Source organism: Prosopis cineraria, unplaced genomic scaffold (genome assembly GCF_029017545.1).
Source record: "Prosopis cineraria cultivar Desert tree isolate PC_DT_omini unplaced genomic scaffold, ASM2901754v1 PC904, whole genome shotgun sequence".
Taxonomy (NCBI): domain Eukaryota; kingdom Viridiplantae; phylum Streptophyta; class Magnoliopsida; order Fabales; family Fabaceae; genus Prosopis; species Prosopis cineraria.
The window spans coordinates 25920-37982 of record NW_026556229.1 but is presented as its reverse complement, the minus strand read 5'-3'; the positions used below and the strand labels follow the sequence as shown (position 1 = coordinate 37982).

Sequence of the window (12063 nt, the reverse complement as noted above, 5' to 3'; positions counted from 1 at the left end):
CCTGCTTTTTGCTTCACAGTGATGCAATTGCACGAGTGATCAAAATGCACGACCTTCTTAGAGAAGTAGCAATATCAATTGCATCTGGGGATCAACATGTCTTCACAATGAATGTTCCATTTCAAGATTGGCCAGGAGAGGATTTTTTTAAAGGTGTACCTGGATAAACTTGTATCGTTGTTGCATCCAAACACTTCCTGAAAAGTTAGATTGCCCCAGTTTGAAATTTCTTCACTTAAATAGCAAAGATAATCCTTCATTGGAAATTCCAAACTCCTTTTTTGGGGGAATGAGAAACTTGAGGTGTTGGATTTAACAGGAATGATGATATCATCGTTACCGACATCTCTTGCCACATTGACTGAACTTAAAACATTGTGCTTGGATCAGTGCTCTTTGAAATTATGGCTGGAATTGAGCCTTGAAAAATTTAGAAATTCTCAGCTTCATCCGTTCATCTATGGAAGAGTTTCCAAGTGAAATAGGGCAGTTGACTCACCTAAGAATGTTGGATTTGAGTGGTTCTGGAATTGAGGTTATCCCACCCAATGTTGTGTCCAAGTTGACCACACTTGAGGAATTGTACATGGGCAATGCCTCGGTAAAATGGGAGGCAAAAAGTCCGACAAAGCAAAACAAAAATGCTAGTCTTGCTGAGCTCACGCATTTGACGGGCATGAGTACTCTAGAAATTCAAGCTGAGACTTGGATTTTACTGAGGGACATTGTATTTGAGAAGTTAGAGAGATATAAGATTGTTATTGGAGATAAATGGGATTGGCGAAATGATAATAATACCTTGAGGTTGTTTAAGCTAAAGCTTCACACTTGCTATCAATCAGAACATGGCATTAAAACGTTTGATGGAAAGTGTGGAAGATTTATATTTAGAGGAAGTAAATGGCATTTCAAATGTGCTTCTCCAATTGAATGGCAAAGGATTTCCACAGCTAAAGCATTTGCACATCCAAAATAATGGAGAATTCAGTGCATTATCAACTCAACAGGAAGGAATCAAACAAAATATAATCTTGTTCCAAAATTGGAGACATTAATACTTCATAATCTCTCCATGATGAAGGAGATATGTGATGGGCCACTGAGAGTTGATTCTTTTAGAAAGCTAAGAGTCATGAAGCTCAAAAGTTGCGAGCAGCTAAAATATGTCTTCTTGAATTCAATGGTTAAAAACTTTTCTCAACTTGTTGAAATTGAAGTCTCTGAATGCCATTCTATGGAGAACATAGTGTCTTTGGAAAGTATTAATAGTGGCATGATCATCAATAAAGCTGAGTTTATTCAATTGCGACATTGGCTTTACAATATTTACTGCAATGGTTAGTTTTTGCTGCTCTGATATTCCAACGTCATTCTTCGATGCAAAGGTATGCTCATTTTGTTGCATTTTAATATGTTGTTGCATTTGTTATATGGAAATTTGAGCAGCAGTTATAAATTATAGATCATATAATAGAAATTGTTTATATGTTTAAAATTTGCTGTATGTATTACTATCAAGACGAGTATATATACTTGTTTGTTATCTATATGTATATATATATAGGATATATATCAAAGCATGTATCCTATGTGTGTGTGTGTTGTGTCTAGTAATTCACTATATAAAAATATATATGAATAAGATTATTTAGTTTTACGAAAAATGTATTTGGTTATAATATTATTACAATAGTTGACTTAATTTATAAAATGGACTGAAGAACAATGAATTTGATGGCGACACTATTTTCGACTGAGAGTAGTAGACACTGTGTCCTTTTATTGGGTCTCCCAAATTGAGAACTTAAATTGTACTCTGTTTCATTAAAATATAATACGTCTAAAAGTGGTGGTTTTTTGCATATATCGGATTAAGATTTAGAGTAACAATTTTTTTTATTTTTGTAGGTTTCATTGTCAAATTTGGAGACCCTGAAATTAAGCTCGATTAATTTGGAGAAAATTTGGGATGATCATCAACATTCAACAGCCACTTCTTTCCGAAATCTAGTTAATTTAATCGTGAAGGACTGTGGCAGCCTGAAATATTTATTCTCACCTTTTATGGTTGAAAATCTAGAAAATCTCAAACGGCTTGAAATAAGTAAATGCCACGCGATGGAGGAGATAATGGCCATAGAAGTAAGTAACAATGAGATTACACTGGCTCAAGATCAGGTAGTATGATTTTGTTCTTGAGTTATTTTGAAGTTGCCAACATTTGCATTTATTTTCATTGTAGTTTTAATGAATATAAAAGTCTTAAATACCTCCCAATCTTATAACTTGGAATATTTCTTGAATTATAATATCCAAAATCAATCACACAAGCACATTCAAGTAACTATATAACATTAATATTAATGGTTTTTTTAATTAGTTGAGGGATTGGTATTGGTTTATTGTACAATGTTCATGATTTGTTGTGCGTCAAATAGGCTGGGTTTCCCAAATTGGAGGAGATCATAATAAATGACATGAAGAACTTGAAGAGAGCATGGCACTACCAATTTGGCAGATCGAAGACAATGGAAGTGAACAAATGTGAGAAACTGGAGACTGTTTTTCCATCGGGCTCCATGCTTGAAGCACTAAGAAGTCTTGAGACGTTGAGGGTCAAAGATTGTGCTTCAGTTGAAGAGATATTCGAACTCACCACTGCTGATGGAATGCATGCTCAAGAAGTGACAGCACAGCTGAAAAATCTAGAAATAAGTGGACTGCCAGAGATGAAACGGATATGGAGCAAGGATCCCCAAGGACTTGTTCGCTTTTCCAATCTAGAACTCGTGGATATTGCGGGCTGTTACAAGCTGGAATATATCTTCCCCTTCTCCATTGCTAAGGATCTTCCACCAACTTCAACATCTCAGACTAGTTTTGTGTAAGATCAAGGAAGTTGTTTCGAAGAAGGATGGATCATTGGATGAAACTACCATATTTGAGCTTACTCATCTCACCTCCCTGGTCCTAGGATATTTGCCTAAACTCAAGGGATTCTATGCAGGGGTTCATACATTAGAATGTCAATCCTTGGTAAGGTTGCAAGTGTTGGATTGTCCACATTTAAAGGTATTCAATCCGCGTGCAAATAGATGCCGGCAAAGTTTTGCTGATGACCGATTTCACTTCTCAATGCAACAATATCTATTTACAGTTAATGAAGAGGTATGGTTGATATAAGCTTTTAAACTTACCCATAAAATCGTTACACAAGTCATATTTAGCTTATATCTGCCTAATAGTTAGCCACTCGCTTTTGTGTGTACAGCATTGCAATATTTTTTGTTTATTTATATCGCATCTTGTCTGATAAAAATCTTCAAATTACATTGTCGTTACATTTTGTAACTATAAATAGCAAATTTATATCGTGTTATACGTGAACTCCAATTATTCTCTTTTTACTAAGTCATGATCCAAAACAATGACTCTGACTTCTAACGATGAAATTGTGCATTGTGCAATCATGAGGTAGGTGACTGGCAACTTGGATTCTTTGTACCTGCAATATTGGGATGCTAACGTCATATTGCATCACCAAGTTCCCTCGTACCTACCGCAAACTCAAACATCTTTGGATATTTGCTTTTCAAGATGATCAAGCAAGTGCTCTGCTTCGGTTTCTCAAAAATGTACCTAGTCTCGAAAGGCTAAATGTTTCATTTAGCTCCACAAAGGAGATATTTTATGATGAATTGCTAACACATGAGGAAGAACGGAACAAAATTAACACCCGGCTTAAAGCATTGCGGCTACAGCGTTCACCGAAGCTTCAGAATTTATGTAGAGAAGGAAGTCAAATTCACCCTGTTCTTGAGGTTCTTGAAGTCTTAATGGTGGAAGAATGTTCCAGTTTAAGAAATTTAGTCCCTTCCTCTGCAACTTTCTACCACTTGACATATCTGGTGGTAATACAGTGCAACAGTTTGAAAAGCCTAATGACCTCATCAACGGCGGGAAGTCTTTTCAACTTGCAAAGGATGAAAATAGAAGAGTGTGATTCGCTGGAAGAAATTGTGACAGAAGAGGTGGATGGGGCAAAAAATGAAATTGCATTTAATAGTTTGTTAAGTTTAGAGCTAAATTATTTGCCAAGGCTCCGTGGTTTTTCATCAAGCAAGTGCCCCTTCAAGTTCCCATGGTTGGAGAGATTTGTTGTTAGCCAATGTCCTCAGATGCAAATTTTCTCAGACAAAGCAATAAGTGCACCAAAGCTTAGGACAACACTAGCGGAGGGAGAATCTTACTGGGAAGGAGACTTAAATGAAACGATTAGGAAGATGTTTCTGAACAAGGTCTGTATGATTTATCCAGACAAATTTTGAAAGATTCTGAGTGAATTGAAATAAATTGTTTAAAGCGTTCAAGTGTGATCTTATTATAACTGACACTATAAATTTTTTTTTTTAACAGGTGGCATTTTGTAGCTTCAAGCATTTAGAGCTTTCGAAATATCCGGAGTTAAGAGGATTGTGGTATGGCCAGGTTGGTCATGAAATATTTTCTAATTTGAAATCTTTGGTGGTGCGAAATTGCCAGTGGCTTTCGAGTATTCTTCTTTCTGGAAGCATGCTAGAAGCTTTGTTCAACTTGGAAGAGCTTGAAGTGACTGAGTGTGATACACTTGAAGCTGTGTTTGATTTGGGCGATATGAATGGAAGAGGAAGGATGGCGAGAGAAACTATTCAGCTGAAAAAAATGAGACTTGATAGTCTGCCAAAACTGAAGCGCATGTGGAAACATGATTCCTGTGAAATTGCTAGTCTGGGTAATTCAAGCGATGTTTGTGCCGGTGAATGCCAATCATCAAATGGAGAAGAAAGGGTATGCTCCATAATCTTAATTAGGGCGATAACCTGCGCTAAATTCAACGGGATAAAATAATGATAATTTTTCAACATCAAACCAAGCCTGATTTATTTTTTTTAAAAAAATATATAATACATATTAAATATTATTTTAAATTGTAGTTTATTATTTGAGTAATTATAAATATATATTTTTTAAAATTTTTAAAATTTCATATTATTATATTTTCATCATTTTTAATCTCTCAAATATTTTAAAATGATATTAGAAATATTTTTAAAACTTTAAGACTTAGAAAAAATTTCAGTCCTCTATTTTTTAACTGTCCCGAGAAAAGTATAATGCATATTTCTTACAATAGTAGTAGTAATAGTAATTAATTTTTAGATTAAAATTTAAATTTGCTTAAAAATTGTTGACTATTTGAGCATTTAAGTTGGTTTGAATAAACTCCAAAGCTAGAATTGTTAGGGCCAAACATGATTATATAAGATTTTTTTATAAGTTTAGGCTCATTCAAGTAAGCCTGAATTGAGCTCCACATGCTTGAATGACTAACAATAATTTTAATATGTTTGAGTGTTCACATTCATTTGGCTTAAAAATGTTTTATGGTAATGTTGAGATAAAGAAAATTGCATTTATGGCTTGTGTAAATTTTGTTTAACTTAATTACATCTTTTATTTTTGAAATTTATACATATAAACTTCCTGTGAAATCAAAAGCCATATAACACATGCCTCTCCTCCATGTTTAAAATTCCATCATTCAATAGTTAACTGTCCCTCTTTAAGATAAATATTATCTAAAAATCTTCTAGCTCCCAAAAAAATTTATCAGGGAAAAAATAATTTTAAAGCGTATATTTTTAGACTTTTTTTTATCATATTTTAATTTTTTTCAGTTAAATAAACTTACTGGTCCAATAAATTCTAAACGTTTAATTACATACGGAAAAATTAAAAAAAAAAAGTAAATTTGATATGTTATTGAATAAATTTTAATATAATTCGTTCTTATTTTGCTGTAAATTTTATTAACATTAATTATTTTTATTAATTTTAATATTTTGTCGGAAAGTATTTTAAATATAACCATACTTAATTTTACGAAATTCTTTAATTTGGGTAAAAAGAGTAGACACTAGACAAGTAGATTTCGAAGGAAAATTAATAATTTTAAACATAATTTCAATTAATATAATTAAGTATCCTTTAGAACTTTTAATAGAATATTTTTACCCATTTTTGAAATTGGACTAAAATATCGGTTTTAAAATGGAGAGAGTGTATCTAAAATTTCAACAAAACTAAGAAAGTCATTATATTTTTCTTTTAAATTATTTTCCCACTAAAAGAAAAATTTGTGGAGTTTCCAGAGTCCAACTGTATACAAGAAAATAGAGATTATCATCTTGAAAGGCTCCAAAACCATCTCATTTGGAACGTGAAAGGTTGAAAGTCATGGATTCAAAGCTTACGAATCTACACTCTCCAAAGACGCTTAATTATATTTTAATTGTCATGATAAGGCTTTTTGTGAAGTACTTCTGACTAATTTAGATGGGCATAAAAATAGAGAGGAGGGAAACAAGAGCCAAAACTTCTAAAAAAGGTAAAATATAGGTTTTAAAATGAAAATTTGTCCTCATATTTTTCTCTCCTCATTTTCTTCCCTGTTTTGAAGCTCATAATTATTTTAGGCAGATCCGCCGTCAGTCTTGAACGTTGAAAGGCATATCAAATTATTACGAATTTATTGTTGTTTTTAATTAAAATAGAAATAGTTTCTCGTAAAATATGCTTCTAACGAAGACTTGTACCAAACTGATACATTCTAGATAATATAGCACAGAGAACGTATAAAATATAACTCATGCTCTGCATTTGTTTAAACAGGTCGATTTCAAAAGTTCGGATCATTTGAAGCTCATTGCATCGAATTTGTTGACATTGCTATATTCATTGGAGGAACTAGAAGTGAACGATTGTGATTCCTTAGAAACAGTGTTTGATGTGAAGGTCATGGACGACACAGAAATGCATGTAAAGGAAGAAAGTCAATTGAAAAAGCTTACTCTCTTGGGACTGCCAAATCTGAAACATATATGGAATAGAGACCTTCCAAAAATACTCAGTTTCAAAAATTTGCAGATATTGACAATTGCAGGATGCCTGAACCTGAAACACGTGTTTTCGGTAACATTATGCCAAGATCTGCAGCGACTTCAAGAGCTTTCCATGCTTCATTGTGGCATTGAGGAAATTGTTGCAATTGAAGGAGAAGGACTAGATGATCTTGAGTTTGATTTTCCAAAGCTGACTTCCTTCATGCTATGTTGGTTGTCACGATTGAAGAATTTTTATCCAAGAAGACATAAGTTAGCATGTCCTTCATTGGAGACATTAGATGTCTGTGGTTGTGAAGAATTGGAAATATTTGACTTTAGCCATTTGGATTCCCAGCATACATCTACGGTGGACGAAATTGACATGCCGATTCAACAACCACTCTTTTCTTTTAAAGTGGTATATGCATGCCCTTTTTCTATTTATTTTTTCCTTCTTGGTTATTCTTTAAACGAATTTTTGAGTTAAACTAAGATAAATATAAATATTATGACTCTCACAAATCTATTAAATTATTGCATGATTTGAGAATTTATAAACTGTTATATTTGTTTTTGTTTATTAGGTGTCACCGACTTTAAAAGATTTTGCATTAAATGGAAAAGATTCTATGAAGATACTGGATAGTCATCATGAGGCAAGTCTCTTTCCTGGTGTAGAGGTGCTTCGACTACAATGCTTTCAAGAAACTCCAATAATGTGGCTAAATAGGTTCCTTGAAAAATTCCCTAACATTACAACACTTGAAGTGCGTTGTAGCACTTTTAAAATACTTTTTCCTTCCGAGGAAGTTGGTTATGGTAGTTCTAAAACTCCCAACCGGTTAAAAAAGTTGTGGCTTTTTCAGTTGGAGCAGCTTGAGCAGATAGGGAATGATTACGACTCTCTGTCAGATGTCCTTGAAGTACTCAGTGTGACGTGTTGTCCGAGTTTAACAAGCTTGGGACCACCTTCAATATCTTTCACTAGTTTAACCCACTTAAAAGTGGAGGACTGCAAAGGGATGACCTTTTTAATGACAGCTTCCACCGCTAGAAGTCTTGTGCACCTCAAAAAGTGGCGGATAATAAACTGTGGGATGATGGAGGAAGCTGTGATGATCGATGAAGGAACACCAGAAGAGATCACATTTGAAAGCTTAGAATATTTTGAAATGACTTCTTTACCCTCTCTCAAAAGCTTCTGCTCTGGCAAACCCACACTTGTATTCCCATCATTTGAATTATTAAAAGTGAGAGGATGCCCCAAAATGCAGAATTTCTCATCGGGAGACATTATAGCCCCTGCGATTCAAATAGAAATAGAAAATGGAACAATGAATTGGACAGAAGACCTTAATACTACTATCAAACAGCTGGTCACGGGACAGGTGCGTTAAACCTAAATTATTGTTGTGCCCTATAATTTAAAGCCAATACAAAAATTTGGCTGACACTCTTTTTAATATTCATGTTCCTCGTGTTTCTTTCTGTTCATGTAGAGAAGCGACTAGACAAATACAACACAACAATATTCTTTTTACTAGTGGGGGAGGCAGGGGGAACGGGGGGCCACAGCCCTTCCTATCTTTTTAGAATTTTTTTTAGTAAAATATAGGAATTATATATATTTGACCCCATCAAAATATATTTTGTATGTATAATATATTTAATACTAAACATAATATTTACTTTCCATTTAATAAATATAAAAATATTACACTAATATATTGTACAAAGTCAAAAAATGTTAGCATTTAAAATGTATGTATTATATATAAATATAATATAAAATATACCATTAGAAAATAAGAAAGTTGCCAATTTTAATTTAGGGTATATAAATGTAATATATACTTGTCTTGTTTGTGCAGTTTTACCTCTGAGCTTTGAAGAGTTGCTGCCACGGTTCACAGCTTCAAGGCAATTAGGTATGCGTATGCCTTTTGTCTTTTTTTTTTTTTTTTTTGGTTTACGTCCTATTCTTTTTTCTTTTTAATTTTTTCTCCTCTACTGTTCACGGCTTCAAGGCAATTAGGTATGTGTTTGTTGTGTGCAGTTTGCCTTATTTCATGTTGTTTTTGTTTGCTTCCTTTTTTTTTTTCCCTCCTTTTTGTTGAATCAAAGAACTTGGCTTGGCTAACCCTACAATCTCATTTTCTTAGGCCCTCCAATTAAGCGAATACAAGGATAAAGTTGAGGTGAGCCACTCCAATCTCCAATATGCTTTGCTTTTTCAATGTTTATGATTTTATTGTGCAGTTTGTGTTATGATTTACAATTCCTTTTATATATAATATATTGTGCAATTTGTGTTATGATCTTTTTTTTTTTTCATTCATCTTAATATTTTATATAATATAATTTACAATCTATATTTTTTTTAGGATTGAAAGATGTCTAGGAAAAAAAACTATTGATTCATTTTTTAGAGAAAAGAGATAGTTGTTAAAATATTTATGTTATGTTAGATTTTTCTTCTCTTAAAGTTATAGTATATGCTTTGAGATCTCGGCCCTCATTACTTAAAAATCCTGACTCTGCCCTTGCTTTTTACCTTGTTCTAACCAGAAAAAGATAATAAATATGAAAGTGGATTATGTAAGAGCATTTATGTAACAATAGATATTTCTCCTATTGAATTAGGCAGGCAAGACATAGAAGGAAATGTAGTCCGCTTGGGATGAAATAGAGTGCTGCCTGGCTCTTTCTTATTTTAATGGCCACTTGGATTCTCATGTTTGATATTTCGATGGTGGTTAATTTCTTTTAACAAAACCAGGAGTCAACATAGCTTCAACAATAATCGTTGTTTTCTCTGAAACATCTCTACTTTTAATTTGAAGCTTTAGAAATAAGGGTGAACTTGAAAAATCTTAATTTGATCAAAGTCAAATGATGGATTTGCCATATCTATTCATATAATTTTTGTTGTTTGCATTTTTGTTTCGGTTTGGACTTTAATTTCGTCAGTCACTTGTCCAGTTGTAAAATGAGACAGTGAATTGATGTTACTATAATCTCCCTTGTCTGCAGGAAGTTTCAGATTTTGATGACAGCAAATAGTCAAAGCGATGAAGTATCTGCAACATATGAAGATGATCCATTTTATTCTCTTTTCTTATGCTTGTGTATTTGTCATTTATGTTTGAGATTTTCTTTCAGTGAAAAAGGAAAAGGGAAAGAAAAATTGGTGGTCTATAGTAAATTACAGCTTGCTCCTTTAACAATACTGGATTGATGAATTTTTCAATTTACATTATGAAGAGTAAAATGTACTATTGTACCCGGACAAATTTTTCAACTTTTGAAGGCATGTATGCAGAATCGAGTTGATCATCTTCATCAATATTGGATATGTTGCAATATGCAGCTATTCTATACATTTAAACTGTGATTCACTTTTAGGTCGATTTGCTACAAAATAGTAATAGAAAAAAGGATTGAGAATGCCGAAACTTGAAACAGACTTCTCTGTAACACAGGAGCACATTTTTCTTGCGCACTCTCTTAAATCACTGTTGAACGGACAGAATCACATGAGTTTTTGTCGTTTTTTTCTCCTTTTCATTCGGCTATATGATTTAGATTTGGATATTGTTGGGTAGGTAATGCTAGTTGATTTTTTTTTAAATATATTTTGGTAAGTAAAATTGCAGAATCTGAATTTGGATGGTTGGGTATGAACAGAATCATGAAAATTGGCCTATGGGAAGAAAGAGACGGGGGCATGATATAAAACCAAATTTTTGGTGGTGGTTGCCTACTAAACACATAAAACATGTTGGTGGACAAAAATAAATATAGCGATTGATTTTACTAATTATTACTTATAAACAACTCATTAACGTGTTTATCGCCGCTAATCCCTCACAGCCTCATGTACTATATATATAAATTTTATATTAAGCTACGTTATGGACTGGTTCGTCAGTTTAACTATTTGCATAACTTACAAATAATATAATTTTTAGTAGATTGTATATCATATACTAAGAACCATATACAGTTTTCATAGTTTTATGAATAATATTATTTTTAAATATGGAACCGTCCTAGTTTCTACTGGTATTAATTTTTAATTAATTATATAAAAGGCAAAAGAGAGACAAAGAGGAGATTCCGAAATTGTTTGATGAGGAAGGGTCAATTGGCGAAGCCTTCCGTGATCCTTCTAAAAGCATTTCCCTTCAAATGTTCACACTTCCACCACTATCTTACTAAATTATTCTTGGTAGTTATCGAAGACCTATCATCATCAAAATGGAAAAACAGAAAGAATAAATAGTACTACCTCCATACCGTAATATAAAATATTTTTTAAAAGCCTTACTTAATTCCAAATATAAGTATTAGATAACTTTTATATTTATTTTTTTAACTATACTTTTACTTTATTTATTACTCTTTTTGAAAAAAATTATACATTAGAATTTTAATTACTATGATCAAAGCTCTTATTTAGAGTATTTAATGAAGGTATAAAGAAAAAGATGTAGATATTTTTAAAAATTTATGGTTTTAACAGACATTATTCATAAATTATAAATTAATTAATTATAACTTATATTGTAATCTAGAGGAGTAACTAATTAAGCTTCTCGCCTACCCTCGTGTGACGGACTTCAAATTAAAATTTTCAAATATATATATATATTTTATGATTCATTCTCCAAATCTATGTCTACAAAATAAATTTATATGTTTCAGAGATGTTTGACAAATATATTAAATTACGTGCTTTATTCTCTTGTGGCATGATATTTGAATTTTTAAATTTAATTGATTTTGTTAGTAATAGAATTTTTTTTGGTCAACCACGGTCTTCATGTGTATTTCGATAAAAAAATTTTCACATTTGCAAAGTACTTTTAAAAAATTTTAAAAGTAAAAGTTGTTTGGTTTATAAAAAAGTTTTCAAAGTTCTTTCAAAATGTCCAATGAAAAAGTCACTAAAAGTCTATTTCCCCAAAGATACTTTTACTTAAATTTACATTTTAAGTTGGAGTTTGGGCATTAATGAAACAGTGACTAATTTTTATTTTACTATTATCCTTATAATTATTTGCCAAACATTATATTTTTCATAGATTGTTAAGCTTGTAATTTTTCATAAAGCACAAATTGCAGGGAGAGTGGGTAA

General features: G+C 32.3%; 1 protein-coding gene across 5 annotated transcripts; it reads left to right on the top strand.

Moving 5' to 3' along the window:
- The first annotated feature begins 1329 nt into the window (after nt 1–1329).
- Nucleotides 1330–10216, top strand: LOC129298751 (uncharacterized). Of its 5 annotated transcripts, none has more exons than XR_008590418.1 (10): nt 1330–1385; nt 1909–2178; nt 2439–3168; nt 3479–4298; nt 4417–4827; nt 6712–7341; nt 7508–8311; nt 8795–8851; nt 9086–9121; nt 9957–10216. XR_008590418.1 is itself a non-coding variant. In XM_054937185.1 (9 exons), exons 4-9 carry the CDS (start codon nt 3519–3521, stop codon nt 9984–9986), a joined length of 2445 nt encoding a protein of 814 aa, XP_054793160.1. In that variant the 5' UTR covers nt 1330–1385; nt 1909–2178; nt 2439–3168; nt 3479–3518; the 3' UTR covers nt 9987–10216. The 5 variants fall into 5 exon arrangements, 3 of the variants coding, with proteins under 3 accessions (XP_054793160.1, XP_054793158.1, XP_054793159.1); XR_008590419.1 differs by having other exon boundaries at nt 9048–9121; XM_054937185.1 differs by lacking the exons at nt 8795–8851; nt 9086–9121 and having other exon boundaries at nt 7508–7579; nt 7790–8311.
- Nucleotides 10217–12063: the final 1847 nt, after the last annotated feature.